This window comes from Podarcis gaigeae (assembly GCF_964106915.1).
Source record: "Podarcis gaigeae genome assembly, chromosome: Z".
Classification (NCBI taxonomy): domain Eukaryota; kingdom Metazoa; phylum Chordata; class Lepidosauria; order Squamata; family Lacertidae; genus Podarcis; species Podarcis gaigeae.
Genome location: NC_139691.1, coordinates 9,715,394 through 9,741,540, shown reverse-complemented (window position 1 = coordinate 9,741,540; position 26,147 = coordinate 9,715,394). Strand labels below are relative to the sequence as shown.

Sequence of the window (26,147 nt, the reverse complement as noted above, 5' to 3'; positions counted from 1 at the left end):
GACCTGAAAATGGTGAAGGGAGAGGCAAGTTCAATAATAATAATAATAATAATAATAATAATAATAGTAATAATTCAGTATGAATATTGAATATAGTCAGGCCAAGGACCAGCTTGAATGAAGCTCCAAGACCACCATGTGGTCCATGGGCCACAGCTTAGGAACCCCTGATCTAGGCAAGACTCAAGAGGCTCAAACTTTCATATTGCCCCTGGTGGGTAGCGGGGAGAGTAGAGGATTGTATTTCTGAAATACGTTGGGCTTTTTTAAAACTCAGGTGCTTCTGAGAGCATTGCCTCTCTCCTGCTGCCTACTAATCGCAAAGAAAGGTGAAGGGCATAGCTTAGGATCAGTCAGGCCACTGCTTTCCTGAAGCAGATGCCTCCTGTGGTTTTTGCAGAGTTCGGAATCCAGCCTCAAGAAGAAGGTGATGAAGAAGAAAGGCAAGATGGAGAGTCCCTGGCTGAAACCCACCCGGAAGAGGAGGCGGAGGAGTAAAAAGAAACAAGCTGGTGCATTGGGTAACAGGATCAAATGTGTCTTATTTTCTATCCCTTCACCCCAGTAGTTTTTGTTCAGTGGAGACTGAGGCCCCAGTCATACTATACATTTAAAGTAGCATCATGCCACTTTAAACAGCCATGGGCTTCTCACCCAAAATATTCTTTTGAACTGCAGTTTATTAAGGGTGCTGGGAGTTGTTAGGAGACTCCCTATTCCCACCGAAGAGCAGTTTTAACAATCCATTCCTTTTCCCAGGTAGCTAGGAATTGTAGTTCTGTGATGGGAACAACTCTCTGCCCCCTTAACAAACTACAACTCCCGGGATTCTTTGTGGGAAGCCATGACTGTTTAAAGTGATGTGATGTGGCTATAAGTGCATAGCACAGATGGGGGCTGAGCAAGTTCTTTCCTCCTTCATTTCCTTTGCAATGGGAGCACAAAGCAGATTGGCTTAGGATAGGGGATCCAAAACTGAGACCACAGAGCCATCATGAGGAATACCACCTGACTCCTCAGTTTCCAGCCAAGATGCAAGAGTAGTAATGTTCAGAAGGAGATGAGATAAGTCTCAGCCCTTCCCATTTGCCATTTCTCCCGCCCCCAAAACTTCAAAGGTGGCTTTCTAAGCAACGTAGTTGCTGCTCTGGGACTTGCACTTAGGAGCCAGGGGGTCTACTCTTTCATTCTTTTTAAGGAACATAGGAAGCTGCCTTGTACTGAATCAGACCAATGGTCCACCAACCCTGGTATTCTTGCCTACATAGACTGGCAGGGGCTGTACAGAATTTGATGCAGGGAGTGTTTCCCAGTCCTAACTAGACACGCCAGGGATTGAACCTGGAACCTTCTGTTTGCAAAGCAGAAGCTGTTCCACTGAGCTAAGGCTTTTGCTTCCCAAATCGTGTTGCTTTGACTTTCCTCTCCTGGGCTGAGAAGGGCAACTGGTGTGTCCGGCAAACCTTTGCTTATAGAGAAATGATTGGAAGAGGTAGTATCCTCCATGGGTGAGGGCAATACTCTTCTCCCAAGAGGCTCAAGATCTTACAGGGCTTAGGGGAAAAGTTCTGCAGGCCCTCCTCAGTCTGTCTCTTATCCTTTCACCAATGCTTGGTAAAAAACGCTTTGGTCGTTCAGTATCTGATCGGTGACCCTCAAGTAGCTCAGAGCATTTATTCCCTCCTCATACTGGCTCTTGGACAGTGACACAATTTTAGGAGAAAGAAGAGGCTTTTAAAAAACCATGCAGGGTTAATGTCTGGCTCTAGATCTCCTGACAGACTAGGCTGGCATTGTGCTTTGTTGGAAGGAGGAGGGCAAAATATTTTGGGGTGAGGAGGGGAGTGTGTGTGTGTGTGTGTGCACTTGTCTCTTGGAATAGGAAAAAGAGGCATGAACTAAATCCCTGCTAGAGGTTCTCACATTCGTTTTCATTAGCAAACCCTGCTTTGCTCATTGAGAAGCTGTACAATTGGCTGTGAACACTCCTTTTTTTTTTTTTTTGCCTTGAGCCAGATGTCTCCTGTCCCCTTCATCTTGTTTTCTACACCATTGGGTCTCTTTTTAAGCATTGCTGAGATCTAAAGTCCTTTTGCATCAGGGTGTGTAGGGTGAGTCAAGGCAAGCCCAGGTCCTTCTCCCTTCCTCTTTCTCATCCACGTTTCTGCTGCTAATTCAGTGCAGCAGCAGACAGATGTGTCTGAAAGGGAGGACCTCTCCTCCTGGTAGCTGGCACCTTTTTTTTTCCTCTCCCAAAAAACAGTGCAAGGGTGGGGTGAAGTCTGCCTTATTCAGGCAGAGAGAGTAGGAAGAAGGGCTGAAAAGATCAATTGGCCCAGTTGTTGCATTTTAATTATTCTATTAGCATCTGTATTTGCTAGAGATCCATCAGCCTGTAGCCTGCATACAGTCTGCTAGAGATGAATGTGGCCTTTAAGAGAGAGAGGGAGAGAGACACACACATACATGCATAGTTCTTTTCTTTGCTATATAAATATGTGTATATTTTAAACCCAGGTTCGGAAGCCTACAAGTCTTCCTTAGACAGTGGAGAAGGAACTGGGGTGGAGAATAACATGGAGTACATGGAAGTCTCTCTGGATTCCTTGGATCTCCGAGTGAAGGGAATTCTATCTTCGCAATCAGAAGGTGAGTGTCAGCGTTCTAAATATGGCCATGTACCATTTTGGTTCTTTGTTTCCTTGGATTTCATTTCTCTGTATTAAGATGATGCCCCCTGGTGGCTGCCAATATTGAGAATGAGAAGAGGCCAAAAAGGCATATCAATGGATCAAATGGAGAGTGAGACTAGAGCAAAGGAGAGCAGCTAGTAGATCACCTTTGACCCAGCAGTGTGTGTGTGTATTTGTGTGGATACTGTAGGAAATAACGCTGATGGGAATATCCTGGGGAGCGTTACGGCTTTAGAACACTTCTGGGTGCAGTTGTGATCTAAGACAATTTGACTAATCCCTGTGGCTTTGTCCCCTTGGTCGTGTCTTCGGGTTTTTTGCTTTTTATTGCCAAGAAAAGAAAAGAGTTGTTCTCCCCTTCCGTTTTCCTCCAGTGCTGCTCCTTGTTCTCAGGCAAGAGGCATGTGACAAAATTCCAGAAGGGCTCCTTCAGAGAAGTAGAAGGTGGCACACAGCTGATGCATGCCAGAGGACCACTTTGTAGAGCAGATGGGAGATTCCTGGCAGTCTGGCTAGGGCGTCACTGAGCCACTGCTCAAGGCAGTCTGGCAATCCAGCCTTTTCATCTGGGCAGGAGCTGTGCCATTCCTGCATAGTATTGGCTGGGTGCCACCTTTTTGCATTTAAGAAGGTCCGTGGCTCTGTGATGCAGCACCTGCTTCTGGACCAGTGGGCTGGCTCTGCAGGAAGCAGTTTCCTATGTTCCAGAGGGCAGGACCTGGGTCAACAGGCTCAAATTACAAGTTCACAGCTCCAGTAGATAGGAATGCACTTGCTTGTGTCTCACAAAAAGGCCGCAGTGCCGCAGTAGAGCACCTGTTTTGCATGCCAAAAGTCCTGGATTCAGTTCCCGGCAGGGCTAGGAAGCAGCCCATCTGAATTCCTGGTGAGCTGCTGTCGGTCAGTGTGGACAAAAACAAGATGGACAAAAGGTCAATCTTGCAGGGTTTGTTTGGAGAAGTACAATGACAGTGAGTAGAATATTTGCAGACCATGCAAGAGGGTGCCCAGTTCAATCCCCAGTACCTCCAGGTTGGGCAGGAAGAGAACCCTGTCTGAAATCCTGGAGAGCTGCTGCCAGTCAGTGTAAACAAGAGGTGGACCCAGGAGTCTTGACTTGTTTATAAGGCAGCTTCCTATGTTCATAAGAACATATGGATGGGTGCTGAATTCCCTTTGGACCTTCACCCTTAGGTTTCCCATGTTCTTTTGTTGATGATGGTGCTTGTTTGTAACCTGTTCACACAGTTAGGCTGCAGTAGGCTGAGCAGACGCTTAACGATGCATGCTCCACAATGCTTTTATGCTTAAGAAAAGCGATTCAGAAAAATCTGCCCTCTCCTCTCCTCCTTCTTCCTGCGGTTGTTACCTCTGGAGAGGAGCTTGATGAGACAAATAACATTGATTTCAAGAGGGATGCTTGCACCAACACTGCGACCAGTACATTGATTTCAAGTGGCAGCTGTTGAAAACCTGATCCAGGAAATGATGGACCGGTTTAACAATTCATTTTTTTAATGGCCTCTGTATCCTCCAATTGCAAACATAAAGAGTCCTCAAAAACAAATCAAGCATTGTTCGGATTAGAAAAAAACAAAATAAAATAAAAGGGAAAAGAAAGGCTGCATAAGAATATCAGAAATAGTCTTGCTGGAGCTGGCCAAAGGGCCAGCATCCTGTTGTCTCACTGGCCAACCTGATGTCTCTGGGAAACCCATAAGCAGGACCTGAGTTATCTCATGCTGGCCCTGGAAACTCCGCATGGCTCTAGGCATTCTGCAGAGCATGAGACTGAGTCACCAGGCCTATTTTTGTAGTGTAGGTGTGTTGCCTGCAGGGAAGGCTGTAGCTCAGTGAATCATAGCTCATCTGCTTTGCATGCAAGAAGACCCAGGTCGAATCCCCAGCATCCTCAGCACTGGGAACATTGGTTGTCTGAAACCCTGGAGATCTGCTGTCAATCAGTATAGACTGAGCTATATGCACCAATGGTTCTGTCTTGTTATAAGGCCACTGCATAATATAAGGCAACTTCTAATGTTCTTCCTGAGCCAGCAAGCAGGACCTGGTTTTTGCTCCCTTGACAACTGGTATGCAGGGGCATACTGCCTATGATAATGAGTGTAGTATGCAGGTATCATGATAGTCAATGCCCTTGACAAGCCTTATGCTTCATGTGTTTTTCCAACTTCCCTTTCAAGCGGGTGGCCATCACTGCGTCTTGCAGGAAATTCAGTTCAATGGTGAATAGTGAAGGAGAATAGCTTTCCCTCCTGGGTTGCTTCAGGTATCCCGACTTTGATTGAAATAGGCTAGAGTTTGGCAGACTGTAGAGACTTAAGTGGAACCATAGAATTGTGGTATTGGAGGGGATCCCAAGGGTCATCTAGTCCAGGCCCCTTCAGTGCCAGAATATCAACTAATGCATACATGACAGATGGCCATCTAATCTCTGCTTAAAAGCCTCAATCAAAGGAAGGAGAGTCCACCACCTTCTGAGGGAATCCAGTCTCTTGCCATCAGAAAGTTCTTCCTGATCTTTAGTCACAATCCCCTTTCTGTAGCATGATGCCATTTGTTTGGGTCCTACGTAAACTTGATTCCGCCCCCCCCCCCAGGGAGTTTATACACCTAATCCAAAAGAAGTGAGTATGAATCCACACCGAAGGAGGCAGATTATGTGCACCCATACATCTGTGTAGGTCAGAGCTGCTGTGCTAGGCTCTTCACAGGTGGGCCACTGTTGCTTATCACAAGGGAGAGACGGCAAGAAGGTTGGTGCTGTGCTGGTTCACCAACAGAAGCTCCAGATTGTCTCTGCCTGGTGCATTTGCACTGCACTGTCCCCTCCTCTTCCTTCACTTAGTTTTAGATATCCTTTCCATCCTGTAGGTCTGGGAAGGACTGCCAGCCTGCCTATGTGAAGATGCAGGCTGGAAGAATCGCAAAGTGTTGTCTTGTCTATATGGGGCCTTCAGAATGTCCGACATTCTTAAACAGCCTTGACCAGGCTTCCTCAACCTCAGCCCTCCAGATGTTTTGGGACTACAACTCCCTTGATCCCTAGCTAGCAGGACCAGTGATCAGGGATGATGGGAATTGTAGTCCCAAAACATCTGGAGGGCCGAGTTTGAGGAAGCCTGGCTTTGACCAAAAAATATATATATATAAATGAAGTTGCCAGCTAGTGACTGTTTACAGCCTGTGTTACCATTGTGCTGTGGTTTCCCTCCCTTCTCGGTCTCCTTATGTGGGTTGCAGGAGAGCTGGGTGGTTTACTTACTCCTTGTGTGTGTTGCTTTTTCCTGCAGGTCTTTCCAATGGCCCTGAAGCAATGGAATCAGACAGCCTTCAGGAAGCGCCTCTCTGTAGCTGTCGAATGGAAACTCCCAAAAGCCGGGAGATCACCACACTAGCCAATAACCAGTGCATGGCAACCGAGAGTGTGGACAAGGAGGTGGCGTCACCCTTCTCTTTTTTCTGTTGATCATTGTAGTTGGCACTTGGCACCCTTCATTGGAGCGTCATTTCTGCTTGGCAAGGGACCTGGTTGGCATGTCCTATAAAGGCACATGCTAATCTCCTCCCCTTCCTCAAAATAACTGGTGCTTGCTAAACACAGACTTGAACACAGTCCATACATGGGGCTTCTTCCTTGCTCAGGTTCTGAAGTGTGCAGCTCATCTGCAAGGACCAGGGTGGGTGGGATCCCAGGCAGAGAGGGCACTGAAGTCTGGTTCCAGTGAGTGGGGTTTGGCATAGGATGTGGAAGAGAGGTAACTATTATTGGGGATGGAAGCAGTCCATAATATCCAAAGATAAGCCCTGCCAGAGCTGGCCAAAGTGCCTTCTAGTCCAGCATCCTGTTCTGGCCAACCAGATGTCCCAGATGTAAAGCCTTGCAAGCAAGACCTGAGTGCAACAGCACTCTCCCTATCTGCAGTCCCCAGTAAACTATTCAGAGGCACCTCCAGCAGTGCAGGTATTACACAGGGACAGAGAAATATGCCTTATCTGATCAGATCATTGATCCATTTAGCTGAGTATTGTCTGCACCAGGCATAGGCAAACTCTGCCCTCCAGATATTCTGGGACTACAACTCCCATCATACCTGACCATTGGTCCTGTTAGCTAGGGATGATGGGAGTTGTAGTCCCAAAAACATCTGGAGTGCTGAGTTTGCCTATGCCTATGCGGCTTTCCAGGATTCAGGCAGGGAATCATTCCCAGGCCTACCTGGAGATGTCAGATTGAACCCAGGACCTTTTGCATACAAAGCATTGGTCTTCCACTGACCTCCCCCGAGTCATTGACCTTACTAGCGTGTTGAGAACAGAAACTTCCTGCACAGAGGTAGCTAATGCTTTAGCTCACTCTTAAGAGCATGAGACATGCCTCTTTGCTGGAATTTGCTGTTTTGTTTTGCCAAATAATAAAAATAATAATGCCTCCCATGTTTTGTGCATGGGTGCATAATCAAAGCACAACAAATTAAGTTGAGGTGGAATGTAGATGCCTTGGTTTCTTCTGAATTGTGCAGCCCATGAAGTACGTCAGTATCTTACACTTTTCACAAACTTCCGGGTGGAATAATTGTGGTTTGCACAGGGATTGCCTCCCCAACTCCCAGATCTTGCATATGTCCTGTGCATGTGTTTCCTACCTGCCCTCTCCACTCTTTCCCTTTCTAGTGCTGTCTCTCATGAGCTCTCTCCATTTAGTCCGCTGCCACTGGCTGTTCTGTAGCCAAGTAAAGTTCTCTGATGCTGTTGCAGACTGCATGCCAGCAGCCGCCACCCCGTAGTTTCTCAATTAGCCACCACTGGGGGAGCCAAGATCTAATGAGTGCCTGTGGTCAGGAGATAACAGGCAGATTCTTCTCCTGCTACTACGGCTTGGATGGCATCTCCTCAGGACTGATAAACAGGGCCAAACAGTCAGGCTGGGAGCTTTCTCAGATTGGTGGCATCCGTGTTTGGGAAGAAGGGTGGCCGTGTTCTACCTCTACTGCTAGAGAGAGGATGCCTCTGAATGCCAACTGCTAGGGATCGCAAGTGTAGAGAGTGTTGTTGTTCTCAGGTCCTTTTGGGGGGCTTCCTATAGGCATCCAGTTTTCCATTGTTAAAACAGGACACTGGGCTACATGGCTCTTTCTGTTCTTAACAGCATTAAGGAGTTCCAGTTCTAATCCCTGATGGATGAAATCCAGATTCTAATGGCTTTTGTATACTTAGGAGGAGTGAAGAATAAAGGATTGTTATGTTCTTAGGAATGCAAGTTACAACTCCCCCCCCCCCCCCAATATTTTATTAGCCATAACTTCCCACCTTAAAATAGGGTGTTTCCAGGGGGCACGATACGTTTAAACAGAGTGGACAGGAAAACACAGAGGGCTTTTGGAAGCCCAAGTGTAGGTGCCCTTCTTGTACAATTTCAGGCATATTAATGTTCAGAAGGGAGTGCTAGGGCTGGTTCATGTGTGCACAGTCATCACTTGATGACTGCAACAGGTACAAGAGAAAACTGCTCTTAAGGGAAGGGCTGTGGTTCAGTGGTAGAGCATCGGCTTTGCCTACAGGGTCTGATCCCAGGTATGGGATCCCAGGTATGAGACCCCTGCCTAGATCCCAGGTATCGGATCCCAGGTATGAGACCCCTGCCTAGAACCCTGAAGAGCTGCTGTAGGCAGTAGATGAGTGAATGCTCTGGCTCTGTATGAGGAAACATTCTATGTTCCAGAGGGTAGGAGCAGGCATCTCTAGGTAGGACTATGAGAGATTCCTGAAACTCTGGAGAGCAGTTACTGGCCAGCATAGTCTTGAGTCTACATAAGCTTCCTGTGTTCCTGACATCAAGTGATGACTTGCACGAGCGATTAGGCTATAACAGACTGTTTTGAATTTGAGCTCACCTGTTCAGGTGCCAAATGTAGAGAAATGAAGTGATGTGCAGTGTACAGTCCTGATTGCCTCAACTCAAAAGAAGATACTGTAGAGTTGGGAAATGTTCAGGAAAGGGCAACCAAAGTGATCAAGGGAATGGAGTGAACAGGGACTTTCAAATTTTGATTAAAGGCGAGTAAGATCTTTAAAGCCCTTCACGGCCTAGGACCCTCGTACCTCCGGGACCGCCTCTCCTGGTATGCCCCACGGAGAGCCTCAAGGTCCATAAATAACAACACCCTAGTGGTCCCGGGCCCTAAGGAAGTTAGATTGGCTTCGACCAGAGCCAGGGCCTTTTCAACTCTGGCTCCGGCCTGGTGGAACGCTCTGCCTCATGAGACCAGGGCCCTGCAGGATCTGATTTCTTTCCGCAGGGCCTGTAAGACAGAGTTGTTCCGCCTGGCCTTTGGCTTGGAGCCAGTTTGATTCCCTCCCTCCCCCCCCTCTCTCTCTTTCCCCCCCTTCTTTTCCTTCTCCTGCGATGAGGCTACATTTTAATATTTTAATGTTCCATTATTTTAATTGTTGTGTTTTATTTTTGTTTTTAAGTTTGTAATCATTCATCTTGTTTTTATTATTGCTTGTAAGCCGCTCTGAGCCCGGCCTTGGCTGGGGAGGGCGGGGTATAAATAAAAAATTATTATTATTATTATTATTAAGAGGTGACATGATGGAAGGCGAGTAAAGATTAAAGATGGATTAAAGGCGAGTAAGAGGTGACATGATGGAAGCCATCGCACCCCACCCGAAATCCACCCTCACCAATTAGGAAAAAGGCAGCTACATCCGTCACCACTGCACTCACTCACAGAGAGAAGCTCTTTGCTCCTTTCCCTTGTATAGAATGGGAGGGAGGATGTGTGCCCAGACTTGGCCCCCAGTGAAATGTGGGCGTGTTTAACAGGATGTTCAGTTCAGGAAAGGCAGGGCCAATGCGAACAGGAACTGAATAGAAAGAGCAAATGGGGGAGATAAACGTTGAGGCCTTTTGCAGGTGCCATAAGGAGGTACTGGCAGACACACTTGTTCCTGCAGGTGCTGCTTTGGTAAGTCTTGGTGCAATGCACCTCTTCTTTAAGCTGGACTGAGCAAGAAGTAGAAGACGTTGCTCCCACGTGGCTTGCCTTTGGTGATTCTGGAACTGTGTTTAGTCCTTGTCCTATAGCCATGTGCCAAAGAGAGTAAAGTGGAACATTTCTCGTGCTGATATGCTTGGTGTGCATGTCTTTGAAATGGGGGCTTTCAGTTCAGTGTGTGAACTCTCAATGCACAGCACAGCATAGCAGAGAAGAAGAGTTTGTCCCCCCCTCTCTCTGGTGCACTCTCCAAGAATGACGTCTTTTCCTCCTCCAGCTAAGCCGTTGCACAAGCCAGGTGCTGAAATATGAGCTGATGCGCCCTTCTAACAAAGTCCAGTTCTTGGTACTTTGTGAGGACCACAGAGGGAGGATGGTGAAACATCAGTGCTGCCCAGGTTGTGGCTTCTTTTGCACTGCGGTAAGTTTCTCTTTTGGGCCGGAGGGTGGGTGGGCCAGGGGTGTTTGTGCTGGGCTGGCAGGAGAAGAATGACAGCGGCCTTTGTAGGAAAGGGCACTTTCTACTTTGCTCCCCACTTTTGTTGCATTCTTTAAAGAGGACAAAAAGAATTATTGAAATGCAGGCAAGGTAAAAAGCTATGGGGCAGTTGTGGGGAGCCTGTGACCCTCCAGGTTCTGCCGGATTACCACTTCCACCAGCCCCAGCCAGCATGGCCAGTGGTCAGGCATGATGGGAGCTGAAGTCCAATGGTGTGTGGAGGGTCACAGGCTCCCCATCCCGTCTCTGCGGTATGGGTTTGCAAACTCTATTGTAGGAATGCAGGACTCACTCAAACCAAGAGTCAGTCTAGTTCAGTATTGCCTACAGCAGGGATAGCCATTATGGTGCATCCCAGAAACTGTTGGACTACAACTCCGATTGTCACTGAGCATTGCCTGTGCTGACTGGGACTGATGGGAGTTGTAGTTTAGCAACATCTGGAGGTTACTACATGCTGCTTCTGATCTGGCAGTGACTTTCCAGGATTTCATATGATGTATGAGCAAGTTTTCTTAAAACACAGGTTCAAAACCTCCCCTAGTTATAGGAGATCGTTGCGCTCTGAGGTTGCAGCATTCTTTAATGTGGTGGTGGGGTTGGGGTGGCAGGAGGGGCACACACTAATGCAGGTTTGGAGAACCTGTTGCTAGACTGCAGCTCTCACCATCCCTGACCATTGACCATGCTGGCTGGGAATCCAGTAGCATCTCGAAGTCTAGACCTTACCTATCCTTGACCTTTGAGTGATGAAGGCCGTCCCTCAGCTCACTGTAGAACTACAAGCAGAGCATGAGAAGCCACCTTTTTGGGGATGGTCTAAATCTTTGGATTTCCTGCATCCACAGGGAGATTTGACTAGAAGCCCTCCCTCTGTTGTATCCTATGACTCTTTTCTAGCTTTCAGTCCGGCAATCCTACAGCCCACACAATATTTCTTTCTGGCTCAGGGTGAATTTTTCATCATTGCCGTAAGAGATGCAGGAAGCTGTGGGCCAACCATTCTCATCATCCCTGATAATTGACCATGCTGGCTGGGGATGGTTGGAGTTCGCTGGAATCCAGCAATGCCTGGAGGACATTTCCTGCCCTATTGAAATCAAAGGGTGGCGTCCAGTGATACATGTCAATTCATCGAAAATAATGAGCCTGTGTTACTCACGCCAGTAAATGTCAGTGTATCAGCTCTGAGTAGGACTTGCCATTGGATGGAAACCAAAACTTTTGTGTAGGATAGAGGCTTTGATTTGCAGCACTGACCACTTCATGACAAGTAATAGGGCATCTAGCTGTCTCTGTTGCAGGGATAAAAAACTTGTGTCCCTCCTTATATTGTTAAGAGACTCTGGCTCCACCATCCCTGACTTTTGCCAAGCTAGTCCCATGGGTGTTGGAGTCCAGCGACACCTGGAGGGCACCAGGATCCCCATTCCTGCTCTTACGAGGCAGCTCCCTCTTTCAGAAGGGAATAACTCAGTGCTAAGTAGACCTGTTGGCCACTGTGGGAACAGAACGTGATGGGTCTTTGGCCTGACCCAGCTGGGCCCTTCTTACATTCTACCTCCACTATTGCAGGCACTATGGCTCGGGAGGCCAAGTAAGGAGTGCTGTTGCACTTGGGTCTTGCTTGCAGAGAACAGGATGCTGGACCCAGGTGAGCCTTTGGTTTGATCCAGCAGGGCTCTTCTTAAGGTCTTCTGCAAAAACTGCAATCAAAGGACGATACTCTCCAGCAGGTAGAGGTTGAAAAACCTCAGCCAAAGGCGAAGCACCACTTGGAGATGTGTAACTCACGGAGATCCCTTCTTTTCATTGTGTCTCTTTCCTTTAACCAGGGCACTTTCATGGAGTGCCAGCCAGAAAGCAGCGTCTCCCACCGGTTCCACAGGGATTGTGCCTCCCAGGTCAAAGGCACGAGCTACTGCCCCCACTGTGGGGAAGAGGCCTTGAAGGCTAAAGAAGTGACTATAGCAAAGGCGGACACAACCTCCACGCTTCCGCTCAGCTACGAGCTGAAGAAACCTGGGACTTCTGAGGGGAGGGCAGACACGACAACCGGAAGGTGAGTCCAGAGGGTGGCAGTGCTGAGCATGTGTTGGGGCCCACTGCCCACCTCCCCAGCCATGCTCAGCATTGTTGTTCCTTTCTATTCATTTTCACTCTTTGAAGAATGAGAGGGGTAGGGGGGTCTCATGTCCAGGGCAAAATGTTCCCTGGTACCTGCTGCACGACACACGTCCTCACCAGATCTATTGTACATCCTTCCTTGAGTGTTTCTTCCCTTGCTGGAATGTGTGCTTGAGCTCTGTCCGAATGGGAGACAGAGAGGAGTGGTTTTTTTGTGTGTGTGTTTTTTATGGTGAGGATGCATAGAAGCAAGCCGACTGTGCGAAGCTAACAATGTGCACTTTTTGCCCAGACCAATTTTGCCTCTGGCCCCTGGCCCCTGGAAGGTTGCCCAGGTAGGAATGTGGCCCTTTGGGGTGGAGAAGGTTCCTCACCTCAGGTCTGCTTTGTGAAGTGCTACCCTGTTTGGTATGCCTTGCCTTGCTGCTCACAGCCAAAGCTGCAACAGCTGTCAGCTGTCCACAGAATCCACTTGCAAAGCTGTGACCTCAAATGCCATCCTCTCTCTGGCCATTAAGTCTCCCGTAGGATGCGCTATGCACTTGGCTCTCTTGGAATGCAACACTTCATCCTGTAGGAAAGCGGGTTGCATGTTTTGTCCCTACATTATAAACTCAAGCTTGGCAAGTCACAGGGAGAAGACCTATGTGCTTCTGCCTCACATGTTAACTTTCTGCTGTGAGAGTTATTATTTTTTAATAGTGAGGGACGGATCTAGGTAAGCTGCTTCTCCTACCTGCAGCCTGAAGGGAAGCAATCCAGTGAGGGTTGTACTGTCCGTGTTCTCTGCCTTTCTGCTAAAAAGAGATGGACCACACAGTAAATGGAGAGAAGGATTTTAGGTGGAGTGGTTACAAAATAATGGTGTGATGCTACTGAGTATTTGCAAACTATTTGCCTTTAAAGCCTACATCTTTTTCCTTGCTTGATGCAAAATGCGAGAGTGTTATTAATGGTTTGTGAAGTGTGCATTTAACAGAGAAAGCATCCTCATACTGAGTCATCACTGGTACATCCAGCTCAGGGTTGCCCACACTGACTGGCAGCAGCCTTCCTGGTTTCTATGGATGGAACCAGGGACTGAGCGAGGGACCTTCTGAATGCAAAGCAGATGCTTGTCTTGCCCCTTATATTTACTGAATTGATTCCTGCTGTCTTCAGGTTAGATTCCTCTGCAGATACCATCTTATCAGAAAGTCCATTCCAGATAATGCAGGAAGGCGGCCTTTTGTGCTCCCTTAAAATACACAAGGAGCTGCCTTATTCTAAGTCAAACCATTGGTGCACATAGCTCAATGTACTGACTGGCAGAGGCTCTCTAGGGCAGCCTTTCTCAATCTATGGGTCCACAGATGTTGTTGATCTACAACTCCCATCACCCCTAGCTAGCCAGGCCAGAGCTCAGGGATGATGGGAGTTTTAGTCCCACAACATCTGGGGACCCACAGGTTGAGAACCGCTGCTCTAGGGTTTTTGGACAGGGAGTGTTTCCCAGCCCCATGTGGAGCTGCCTGGGAGACCTTTTGCATTCATTCATGCATTCATTTCATAAAATTTATACACCACTTGGCTCTGAAAAATCTCAGAGTGCTTTTTAAAAGACAAGACAGTAAAACCAAGAAAAACTCACAACCATGCTTTAGAACATGCAAAGTTTAAAGTATTGAAACAGATAAAATCACCTGAGCTCTCTAAGCCACCTGGGTAGGCTTGTATAAGTAGGAATGTTTTTAGCAGGTGCCAGAAAGAGAACAGTGAAGGCACCTGCTTGATCTCAACAGGCAGGGAGTTCCAAAGTGTAGGGCTGCCGTACTAAGCAATCAAGGGCTTACAAATGTGGAACAGGTGTTATGCGGCACCTGTAGCTGTGCCCGTTCCACCAACCGAAGCAGTCAGGTGGGCACATGTGGGCTACCCACATCATGCAAAGCAAATGCTACGGCCCTCCCTTAACCCTTCCTCTTTTTTTGGTCACAGTGGGACTGGAGCACAGCTGTCTGAAGAAGTCCGGTCTGAGACTTCGTCTGCTGAGGGATTTGACTTGGCCGGGACATCTGCCTTTCCCAAACCTGCCCCAGCCTGTCTCTCCCAGGGACCAGTGAAAGAAACCTTGGAAAGCGCCTTGATCGCTCTAGATTCCGAAAAGTAAGATTCCGTCTGGCTGTCGGCCCATGGGAATTGTCTTTGTAGTTTTTGTGGATGTTACCTGGGTGTGGGCCCAGTCAGTCTCTTGGAAGCCAGGACATATCCAGCAGTAACTCAGACAAAGGCTTTTGGTGTGGCTTCTCCCGCTCTTTTCTTTTTTCTTTTAAAAATAATTTTTATTAAAGATTTTCACGAAGTACAAAAGATCGCACAATCTCTCTCTTTTTTATTCAGAACAAAAAAAATTCCTTCCAGTAGCACCTTAAAGACCAACTAAGTTAGTTCTTGGTATGAGCTTTCGTGTGCATGCACACTTCTTCAGATACACACAAGAATCTGAAGAAGTGTGCATGCACACGAAAGCTCATACCAAGAACTAACTTAGTTGGTCTTTAAGGTGCTACTGGAAGGAATTTTAAGGTGCTACTGGAAGGAATTTTTTTTGTTTTGACTATGGCAGACCAACACGGCTACCTATCTGTAACTTTTTTATTCAGATTATAACAAATTGTAATATAACCATATAACAGATTATATGATTACATTCAGTATAAGACTATGGTATCCGGGGGTGGGGGAGAGAGAGGATAGAGCAGGGGTCTGCAACCCGCGGCTCCGGAGCCGCATGTGGCTCTTTTACACCTTTGCCGCGGCTCCGGGGCGGATACTAGCGAGGGGAGGAGGCGCATTGTGCACCCCGACACTCCCCACTGTGGCGGGCGCTGTACTGGCTGTGACATCGCATGGGGGCGGTGTGTGCGTTAGTCACGCACCATCCCGACGTCACCTTCCCGCCCGCCCGCTACATTGTAAGGGGCATGTACGCTAGTCACTGTTTTGAAGGGGAGTGAAGAACACACACACAAAAAAGGTAGCTTGTTAATTTAATGTTTATTTCTATGAGGAGGAGTAATTCTGAGGGGTCAAACAAAGAAATAATAAAGAAGTGACAAAAAAGTTATTTTTATAATGACGAGTTTTGCGGCTCCCAGGATTTTTTTTTTCGGAAACGGGTCCAAGTGGCTCTTTTTGTCTTAAAGGTTGCAGACCCCTGGGATAGAGGTTCTGTGGCAAATCATTCCTGTTCAGATATGACAGGTGCCTGCTACCTGCACTTACCAGAAGGAACTGAAGACATTTGTGTTCCAGTAGGCTTTTCTAGCTGAATAAATCAGGTCTTTGCCAGAAGCACCTGCTCGTTAGTGTTTTAGTCTTGTCTTTAAATGCATTTTTGTGTGTGCTTTTAACTGTTTTTAATTGTGTGTGTGTGTGTGTGTGTGTGTGTGTGTGTGTGTGTAAACCTCCTTGAGACAATAGTTTAGAAGGTGATTAATAAATCAGCGTTGTTAATAAATAATAATAACCAGCCTTTTGTATGTAGGACCATACTTGCCTAAATTCTTGTCACCAAATTCTGTTAATTTATCAGGCAATTAAGAAACCCAGTAACTGAGCTTAGCTTAAAAAAAACAACAACAAGTAGCAGAGAGTTATTTGCTCCTTTAACAAGAAATAAGCAAACAGAAATAGCCTTGGTTGACTTGTTGATGTTACATGTGTGTGGAACTGATCAGTCTATTTAGAAACAGGATAATGAGCATAATGAACAAAGAGTTAAAAGAAGCAGAAAAAAAAGTGGACCATGCAAGTAGACCTCAGCCAACTGGGTGACTATGGTCACCTCTCAGTAGGGCAATACACCAGTCCTATACATTGGATTCATGACGGTGTGGTGTGGACAATAACATGGGGGAGCTGAGTTCAAATCTCCACTCGGCCACCACTGAGCTCACTGGGTTACTTGGGGCCGCTCACTGTCTCCTCAGCATCCCTAGCTCATAGAGTTGTTGTGAGGATTTTTTAAAAAGCTGGGGTGGGGGGCGGGAGGAGATGTTAAAAACTCTTCAGTCATACTAGTAACGACTGTTTCCTTTTGACAGACCCAAGAAATTACGGTTTCACTCAAAGCAGCTGTACTTCTCTGCCAGGCAAGGGGAGCTGCAAAAGGTTCTTCTCATGCTGGGTAAGTGATCCCCCCCCCCATGTTTTTCTTAACTGACGGATAACTCCCATCACATGGCAGAGGCGAGTTTTGCTCCTGCTGAGAATGTAGCCTTGATTGATGCTACAGCCTTGGAAGAGGAAGGGACTGCACTTTTGAAGAGAGTATTTGCACTAAGACTTCACCAGAAGGCTCATAGAACGAAACCTCAGTTGAACCCCCTCCCAAAGTATTCAGTTATGTCAGGGCAATTATATCAGGGCTAAATAAGCAGATATATTGTTCTGCCTTGTGGTGGAGCAAGGCTCAACCAGGGTGTAGAATAAAAGTGGGGTTCAGGTAGGCCAGGCCAGTGTTCTGGTTGTGCTCTGGGGAACCCCAAGCTCTGTAGTTGCACCAGCAGCAAAAAGGCTGAACTGAAACCTTTCATAGCTGTAGCATGTTTGCATTTCACCTGAACTGGGAAACCTGAAGTTAACAGTGTTGGAAGAAGCCAGGATGTTTAGCCAGCTTCAAGGTACAGGCTAGTCTTCTTGCAAACCTTAGCTTATCAAATTTGGACAGCATGGGTAACCATAGAAAGCATAGTGGTGTAGTGGTTAGAGTTTTGGACTTGGTACAGTACCTGGGAGCTGAGGGTTCATCTCCCCACTCAGCCATGAAACTTCTTGGACCAGTTGTCTAACCTACTTCCCAGGGTCCTTATGAAGATAAAACAGGGAGGGGGAGAAGCTTTTGTGCCACCTTGAGCTCCTTGGAGGACAGGTGGGCTAGAAATGTAATAACAAGTAAATAAAATATAGCCAGTAGAAGGCTTCCAGGTTGATTGGTCGATTTACTTGCGTGTGTGGCCAAAAGAGTAATTCATATCTCTGCTTATTAAGCTGAGGTGTGATGATCCCAGGTGTGCTCTGTTCCTTTAGTGGGATGCTGCCTCACAACCGTGGCAGAATCCCGAGCGAGAAAAAGTCTTTGCTGTCATCAGGACCGTCTCCTGTAGGTCATGAGACTATTTGGTATCCCAGCTGTGTAATGGGGCAATTCTGTTTGCCTATGGAGGCTTCCTGATAATCACCTCCAGATACAACCTTGCTCCAGGTGCCCCATCAGAAACAGCCCTACTATGACTCCGTTCCCCTTGACTTTACACTGTGGGCCTGTGTTTGTTTCGTAGTGGACGGGATCGATCCAAACTTCAAGATGGAACACCAGAACAAGAGAACTCCTCTCCATGCAGCAGCGGAGTCAGGACACATGGACGTTTGCCACATGCTGATCCAGGTTTATCCCAGTTTTTTTTTTGGGGGGGGGTGTCAAGAGGGTGGGTGTGTTTCCTTGTCACTGCTCCTGCCAGTGCATCCCTCTGCCAACTCCCACCGCAGAAGCCCCGTCCCTGTCCAATCAACCAGTGGTTTCAGGTTTTCCATTCTTCCACTTAAAATAGATGCTGAGTCTGTTCTAGTTTAGAAGGAACCTATTGCGAAATCCTGCTAGGGATGAGTCATGCTGATCTGGGACTTTAGTTAAGTGTGAATTGATAGGATGTTAAGGACCTCTCTGAGGTTTTCACAGGGTGTTTTGGCTGCCCTTTTAAAAGAGAGAATTAATTAAACTTTCAGCCTGTGTGGTGTAGGTTAGAGTGCCAGACTAGGACCTGAGACACCCAGGTTTGAATCCTCATCCGGCCATAAGACCGTGTGTGTGTGTGTGTGTGTGTGTGTGTGTGTTTTATACAACACCCTTCATCCAAATATTATAGTGCAGTTTACAGTATAAAAACACAAAAAAGCATAACATAACAACAACAAATGCACCCACTCCCTGACAAATATAGAAAGTCAAAGATTGCTGAATCAGCCCAAGGTAAAGAGGAATGTTTTTGCCTGGTGTCTGATAATAAGTAACGAAGGCTCCAGGCGAGTCTCCTGAAGCAGAGAATCCCACAAATAGCAAATATGGAAGGCCACAGGTTAGCCTCCCTAGTGCACTAGATGAATGACAATGTGACTTGCTCCATTTTGCGCTGATGAACTTATCTGGTTTCGGGTCACAGTGGCCCAAGTCATAGGCTCAGGGGAACAGGAAGCTGCATATTTATTAGTGACACAGGATAAGTTGTTAATCAGCCATGAGCCCAGCTGTGTGACTCTCTGCAGTAACTGTTACCATGTGTATCTGTCTTGGCACAGGCTGGCGCTAATATAGACACCTGCTCTCAGGACCAGAGGACCCCCCTTATGGAAGCAGCAGAGAATAACCACCTGGAGACTGTGAAATACCTCATCAAGGCTGGAGCATTAGTGGATCCCAGGGTACTGATGGCGTCTGGATTTTTTATATCTAAGGTGGCAATGGTCTCATTGGCATGTCAGATTATGACTCAGTGCAAATGCACAGGAAACGCAGGCTCTGAGAGGAGAGAGCGGATACTTTGCTGCTCTGGCTGAGCTAAGCAGTGACTTTGCTATGTCTTCATCAAAACCTGGGTTCATGGTTTAGTTTTCCCCAGACTAACCACGACCCATAACCAAGGTTTGTCATATGCTTTACAGCTTGTGGTCTGTCTGGAAGAGCTAAAGCACAATCCTTGGCTCCGATGACGTGCTAAACTGAACCTTATCTTTTGTCAGCAGAGTGACTGGGAGGAGGAAAGCAGATGCAGTCTCCTTTCTGAGAGTCCACACACTCGTGTGTTTGTGCTGAGACACTAATTGGCTTAGTGTGACGTGCAAACCAGGACATGGTGTGGTGTTCTGCCCTCATTTGCAATGAGCTACTTGTCGCAAGATTGCAGGTTGTTTGCAGTCATTTTTTAAAAAAAATAATGTCCTAGGACAGAGAATTTTAAAGCAGTTCCAGGGGCTGTATTTGCTGATTGATTGATTCAATTTCTATGCCGCCCTTCATCTAAGGATCACAGGGTGGTTTACAGTATAAAAACACAAAAATAAATAACATAATAGCAAAGAAAACAATATGCTCTCTCCCCCCTCCCCACAAGGTTTGAAAGGCCATAGGTTGTTTAATTAGCCAAAGGCCAGGGAAAGAGAGGAATAATGTTTTCGCCTGGTGCCTAAAGATATGTAAAGAAGGTGCCAGGCAAGCTTCCCAGGGGAGAACGTTCCACAGATGGGGAGCCACCACAGAGAAGGTCCATTCTTGTATTGTTACCCTTCAGTCCTTGCATAGAGGGAGCATACTAAGAAGGGTCCGAATCAGTTCATTTGGGGAGGGTTTTGCCTTGCGGTTTTGCAGTCCTGAACCATTTCAGGCTTTATAGGTCAAAACCAGCACTTTGAATTGGGCCCAGAAACCAATTGGCAGCCAGTGCAGCTGGGCCAGGGTTGGCTTTATATGCTGAAACCATCTTGCCCTGGTGAGTAGCCCGGCCGCTGAATTCTGCACCAGGTGAAGTTTCCAAACCATCATCAGAGGCAGCTCCACGTATAACGCATTGCAGTAATCTAACCTAGAGGTCCCAGAGCATGGACAAAGTATCAGACACCCCCCTCATTTTTCCCTTTGCTGTTTCTTCCTTTTCGCTTGTGGCAAACTGTAGCATGGATGACGACAGGCCAGTTTGTGCTCACAGGTGGTCACCTAGCCACTCCCTCCAGCCTCAAGATTTTGAGATTTAGTGTGTGGGATACACCTGGGGCCATGGTAAATGCTAAGGACAGAGACCTGCACATTCCACTATGTTACTCTGCTGCTGCAAGAGTTGCACTGGCTGTCAATTAGCTGCTGAAGGATAGCCTGATCTCACCCTCCACCACCTCAGCCTGAGCAGAAAGGTCTGCCTTGGCAGGACATGGAAATGGATACAGCAATGAGGCCAGACACACCTCGGATGGGAGGGCATTTTGCACCATAGGGGCCACTAAAGAAAATGTCCCGCATGCAGTGCTGCCCCACAAACTTCACAGGGCATCAGCCCTGCTAGCCGGACCTCCCTCTTCCTCTGAGTGGGAAACATCTAGCCATTACTAAACTATGAGCCCATTAACCCTGACCATTGGCTATGCTAGTTGTGACTGGTGGAAGCTGTGGTTTGGGAGCACTGGCTGCCAATTAGCCACCAGGCTAAATTAAAGATGCTGCTCTCGCCCCTTATATATTCAGCCAGTCAGTGTGCTCTGCAGGGGAGAGCCTCTCACAGACACCAGGCTTTCTTGCTCACCCATATGATAACAAGGAAAGTGTGGGGAAATCAACATCTGTTAACCTCACCACTTTTACTTCTGGCCCTGTCCACCTCTTGCATGTGGCCCCTAGAAAGTTGCCTAGAGAGGAGCACGGCCACCTGGCTGGCAAATCTTCCCACCCCTGCTATATAACAAAACCTGAATCTAGAGTGGTTTATTCATGTACAATCCCTGTAGCCTATTAATCATCCTTGAATGGTGACCTGATATCTCTCTCTCTCTCTCTCTCTCTCTCTCTCTCTCTCTCTCTCACACACACACACACACACACACACACACACCCTGCAAAAAAAGCAGCCCATTTGACTTCAATTGCTAATGAGCAGGAGTTAGTAGGAGAGCCAGAGATAATAGATTTCAGACAGGGGCAGCAGGCCATTCCCTGCAGGTGGAGGTGAGCCTCTGAGGGATAGGGATTAGGTTCCGTGGCGATCAGTGGATCAGTGCTGTGTGCATGGCTGCCAGAATGAGGTGGGCGTGAGGGGCTGTGCTACTGATGTGGTAGAATAGTCTTGTGTCGCTTCAGGCTAAGAAGTGGGGGAAATCACATTTTTAGATGTGCCTTCTTAGGCTCATAGATTTGGACAGTGACCTTAGAGGTCCTCTACTCCAATCCTCTTCTCAACGCGAGATGCATCTACAGCATTCCCAACAGATGACCATCCAGCCTCTCCTTAAAGAACCTTCACCACCCTACCCTTAAACCAGTGCAGCAAGGAGAGGCTGACCTAGAACTTTTCTCCTTGGAAACCAGTGCAGCAAGGGGAGGCTGACCTAGAACCTTTCTCCTTGATATACTGTACTACTTTCGTAGTAGAAAAAAGGAAAAGAAACTAAAAGACTGGTGCACAGTAGCGCTTCTTGCCATCCTAGCTTTCTACCTGCTCATTCTCTTGCCTGTGTTTCTTCTCCTTTCCTGCAGGATGTCCCGCAATACTTCTTTAGCAAAGGGATTATAAAGGCATTACAGTCAACAGCCCTACCTCCTTGCTGTTTCCAGCCCAACAAGTATTTATATTTGCTCTGACAAAAAATGAAGTGTGACCAGTGGTGAAGCATCCTTTTTGCATTCAGAAATAGGGCGCGTCAAATTCTTAAGCTTTTAGATTCCCCAAATGAGGGATGCTAAAAGGTTGTAACATGACCCCGGAGTTCAAAATTTTAGTTAAATTAATATACCGTATTTTTCGCACGATTGGACGCACCGGACCATAGGACGCACCTAGTTTTTTTTTGGGGGGGGGGAAATAAAGGAAAATTTTTTTCCCTTTATTTCCCCCCCCCAAAAAGGTCAGGGAAACCGAACCAGGTCGAGGAACAGCGGGATAGTGGCGCTGCGCCTCCCTGCTGTCCCCCGAGCTTGTGGGGCTGGCTGATGTCTGCCTGGCGCACGGGGCGCTCTGCTTCAGCGGGCCCCACCCGCCAGGCAGCAGGCTGCTATCCGCAGCGTGGGGAGCCTTGCGGGGAACTCCTGCAGGGCTCCGCACGCTGCGGATGTCTGCCCGGCGCGAGGGGCGTTCTGCTTCAGGGCGCCCCACCCGCCGGGCGGCAGGCTGCTATCCGCAGTGTGGGGAGCCCTGTGGGGAACTCCTGCAAGGCTCCCCACGCTGCGGATGTGTTCCTGAAGCGCTGGGCGCTCTGCTTTCAGGGCGCCCGACGCTCCGGGAAGCAGGCTGCTATCCGCAGCCTAGACACGGCTAGCGGAGCGCTAATCCCGAAGCTTGGGGCATGCGGAGCTCAGCGCCTCCAAGCTTCTGGGTGCCGGCAAGGTCTAGACGGCTATCGGAGACCTTGCCGGCACCCAGAAGCTTGGGGCGCGCTGAGCTCCGCACGCCCCAAGCTTCGGGATTGATGCAGCGCTCCGCTAGCTGTGGGAGAGCTGGGTCTCCCACAGCTAGCAGATAGCTTCCTGAAGCCTGGAGAGCGAGAGGGGTCGGTGCGCACCGACCCCTCTCACTCTCCAGGCTTCAGCGAAAGCCTGCATTCGCTCCATAGGACGCACACACATTTTCCCTTGCTTTTTAGGAGGGAAAAAGTGCGTCCTATGGTGCGAAAAATACGGTAGTTTAGTTTTGCTTTCTAAGTAAAACATGTGTAAAGTTGCATAGGAATCATTTAAAATGATTGCCAAGTATCTGCAGTGTTTGTTGTTGTTGTTATTATTAGCATTAGCATTACTTGATATTCTCAGAAGATAACATTAAAATTCTTCGGTTTTCTGAAAGCAGTTTGTGTTCCTTCATCAAACGTAGACTTACCAAGCTAAATGTTGTCCAGTCACCAAAATAAAAGATTAAAATTCCTCACACCCCAAAACATTTTTAAGACCCCGTCCCTGAATAAATTTGCAAAAAAAGTTTTGCCCCTGATTGCAAGAGGGTTTCAATCATCAGTAGAGAAATCGGGGTCTGAAATCCTGGAGGGCTGCTGCCAGTCAGTGTTGACAATACTGAGCTTTATGCACCAGGGGCCTGGGACTGTGTTGGGCAGCTTCCTATGTTCTCTTTGGGATAGGTCTCTAGCTCAGTGGTAGAGCATCTGCTTTGCCTCCAGAAGGTCCCAGATACAATCCCTGGCATCTCCACATAGGTCTGGGGCTGCTCCTTGTCTGAAATCCTAGAGAGCTTTTGCTAGTCAGTGTAGACAATACAGAAATAGATGGACCAGTGGCTTGACTTAGTACAGAACTCTGTGGTTTCTACTGCAAACGTATTGGGTCTCCAGCGTGCTTTCTTCCAGAAATCCACACTGAAAACATACCAGTGACTTGAAGTGATACATATCCCTGCTTTTGTGTATCCTTGTTCAGGATGCGGAAGGTTCCACCTGTTTGCACCTGGCAGCCAAGAAGGGCCATTACGACGTGGTGCAGTACCTCCTGTGCAACGAGCAGGTGGATGTCAACTGCCAGGTAAGTTGCTGCCCACGCAGTCCTTACAAAGCATCAGGACAATGAGCCGTGTGTGGCAGACACTTGCACACTCAGAAAAATGCCCCCTCCTAGACTCCCATATGCTGGGATGGGGGACCCTTTCAACTTTAGGGCCACACTCTCTTCTGGGCAACCTTCCAAGGGCCATGTGCCACTGGTGGGCAGAGCCAGAGGCAAAAGTGAGTGGAGCTACTAATGTTGGTTTTACCTTAGCACAGTAGACTAGTTTCTACACAAACAACCTCTCTGTCCTCCAACCAGGTGAGCAAGAGGCGCTATTATAATTCAAGAACGTGTTCCATCCAGGCTAAAACACTCAAGGAGGTTGCAAGGCAGGGCTGGTGAAGGGTGTAGCCTGGGGGAGAGTCCCAAGGGGCAGGACTTGAGGTTCCCCTTCCCTGCTCTGGGGTCTGGAGCTACGCAAGATAGGTATGGTAATACCACATTCTGCTGCTGATGGAAGTGCAACATATCTGCGGACTGCAGCCCATTAGTAGTAATAGAACCTGGAGATGTTCTGCATAGCCAACATTCTCCACTCCTGGACTGTCTTAATGCAGTACAGGAGCACACTTGTTTGGAGTGATTAGTGCAACAGCCTGAAGTTTGCAGGCCTGAGGTTCCCCACACCTGGGCTGCCACCAGATGGAGCTTGGGGTCTGATCGAGCTGGGTTCTTCCTACATTCCCAGGATGATGGAGGCTGGACACCAATGATATGGGCCACTGAGTACAAACACGTTGAGCTGGTGAAGCTGCTGCTGGCCAAAGGGTCAGACATCAACATCCGGGACAATGTAAGTCTTGGGCTCTGCTCTGCTTAGTATTTGGTAGCAGTTTAAATTGTCAGGCCTGATCAGACTGCAGTTTCCATCGTTGCTGGGGATGGTGGGGGTTGGAGTCTAGCAACATTTGGAGGGCGCCAGGTTCCCCATCCATACTCTTTAAGAGCCCCCTGCCCCGCCCTCAGGAGGAAATGCATTTTCTAAATAGGGACATTCTCCATTCCTTGCATGCAGTATAGAATGCTGCTCCTTAGACCCAGGGTGGGAAACTTGTGATCCTCTAGGTCAGTGCTCTTCAACTTTGGGTTGGGTCCCCAGATGTTGTGTTTATCACTCCCTCAATCTCCACCCAGTTTAGCTAATGATGAGGAATTATGGAAGTTGCAGTGCAACCCCTGGGGCCCCAGAATTCATGAATAGTGCTCTGCGTGTTGCTGGACTATAGTTCTCGTCATCACTGGCTGCTGGTCAATCTGGCTGCTGGGAGTTATAGGCTGGGAAACCCTTCCCAATTAACACTCTTCCTTGTATTGAGAACCAGGATTGGCCCAGGGATTGTGGTTCAGGGAAGAGGGGAACATTTTTTCAGCTCAAGAGCAGTGTTGGGCATTAGAACAAGAGCAACTCAGAGCCTGTTTACTCAGGAGCAACTTTTACCATGTTTGGCGAGGCTTACTCCCCAGCAAGGGCTATAGGTTTGCACAAATCTTTCAGGTGGAACAGTGAGTGGATTGGCATCTGCCTCTGATTCAAGGGTGGGGATTTTTTTTATCTCGGCCAGAGGTCCACATTCCTTCTGGGCAGCATTCCTGGAAGTATATACACAAGTGGTGAGTGGGGCCAGATGCAAAAGTAGGTGGAGGAACAAATGCACATTTCTCCTTTGCATAAGAGGCTAGATTCCACACAACTCATAAACTGCTCCTCTGTCTTCCATGCAGACAAGCAAGAGGCATGATCAGAGTCCAACAAGGCCCTGGATTTTAAGTTCCTCACCCATAGCCTATACACATGCATTTGTCTGTGCATAGGTCTCTCTTTAGACCAATGCCAAACAGACAGGTAGTAAGGTGGTGGTGACACAGGTGTATCAGGGGTCCTGGTTAGCGCCAAGGTCCTACTTCTCCCATGTCCACAAGAACATTTGTCTGGAAAGCCTGTATTTCAGTATCAAGGTTATGCCTTGAGCACCAGGCTGGCTGAGGAAGCACAGAGCAGACACAGCCATTGCACACCTCTGCAGGATGAGGCTCATTTGCTGAGTCTAACTGAGATGGGGGAGCAGAGCCCTTAAGGAAAACACCCTCTTGCTCCAGGGCAGCTGCTAACAGCTTTGGCCTGCGATGTGAATAGGGAAGACGAGATTTGGTCTTGTTTCTGTTCCTCCGCTCCCACCCCGTGAAAGATTTGTCCTAGTAGAGCCCTTAATAATAGCCCAGGAGGGGCTCCAGGCTGCTCTACAGAGCTGAGCAACAGTAGAAAAATCCACAGGCTCAATTGATAAAAAAAAACCCTTTTCTGCAGCAGGCCAATCAGTATTAAAATCTTTCCAGATCTGGAGGGAAACTCTACAGCCAGGAGCAATCAAGGGTTGCCCAGAGGCAGCCTCTGACTGAGGATGGTGGAAGCACTGCTGGCTGCCTCCCTCCATCCCTCTACAAATTTGCCAGCTGCTGGCCCCCCTTGGGGGACTTGTCTTTTCGAGACTTCCACGGGTGTCCTACATGTCTGGGTCACACAG

General features: G+C 48.0%; 1 protein-coding gene and 1 long non-coding RNA gene across 24 annotated transcripts in view; one reads left to right on the top strand and one right to left on the bottom strand.

The window, feature by feature from the left end:
- Positions 1–26,147, top strand: part of EHMT1 (euchromatic histone lysine methyltransferase 1) — a 143,102-nt gene that overhangs the window by 92,880 nt on the left and 24,075 nt on the right. For 20 of the 23 annotated variants that reach the window (XM_083721609.1, XM_083721621.1, XM_083721604.1 and 17 more), the window contains 11 exons: positions 401–521; positions 2,518–2,649; positions 6,005–6,150; positions 9,990–10,133; positions 12,047–12,273; positions 14,316–14,483; positions 16,424–16,506; positions 17,660–17,766; positions 18,675–18,797; positions 23,500–23,601; positions 24,314–24,418. In XM_083721609.1, the coding sequence (XP_083577735.1) occupies positions 401–521; positions 2,518–2,649; positions 6,005–6,150; positions 9,990–10,133; positions 12,047–12,273; positions 14,316–14,483; positions 16,424–16,506; positions 17,660–17,766; positions 18,675–18,797; positions 23,500–23,601; positions 24,314–24,418 (1,458 nt within the window). The remainder of the gene's footprint in view (positions 1–400; positions 522–2,517; positions 2,650–6,004; positions 6,151–9,989; positions 10,134–12,046; positions 12,274–14,315; positions 14,484–16,423; positions 16,507–17,659; positions 17,767–18,674; positions 18,798–23,499; positions 23,602–24,313; positions 24,419–26,147) is intronic. The other 3 variants (XM_083721615.1, XM_083721607.1, XM_083721601.1) reach the window with 1 other exon arrangement.
- LOC310836549 lies at positions 19,303–22,419 on the bottom strand. The gene is made up of 2 exons (XR_014560134.1): positions 21,465–22,419; positions 19,303–21,418 (listed from the first exon to the last, which is right to left on the bottom strand). It is a non-coding gene; the product is annotated as an uncharacterized lncRNA (long non-coding RNA).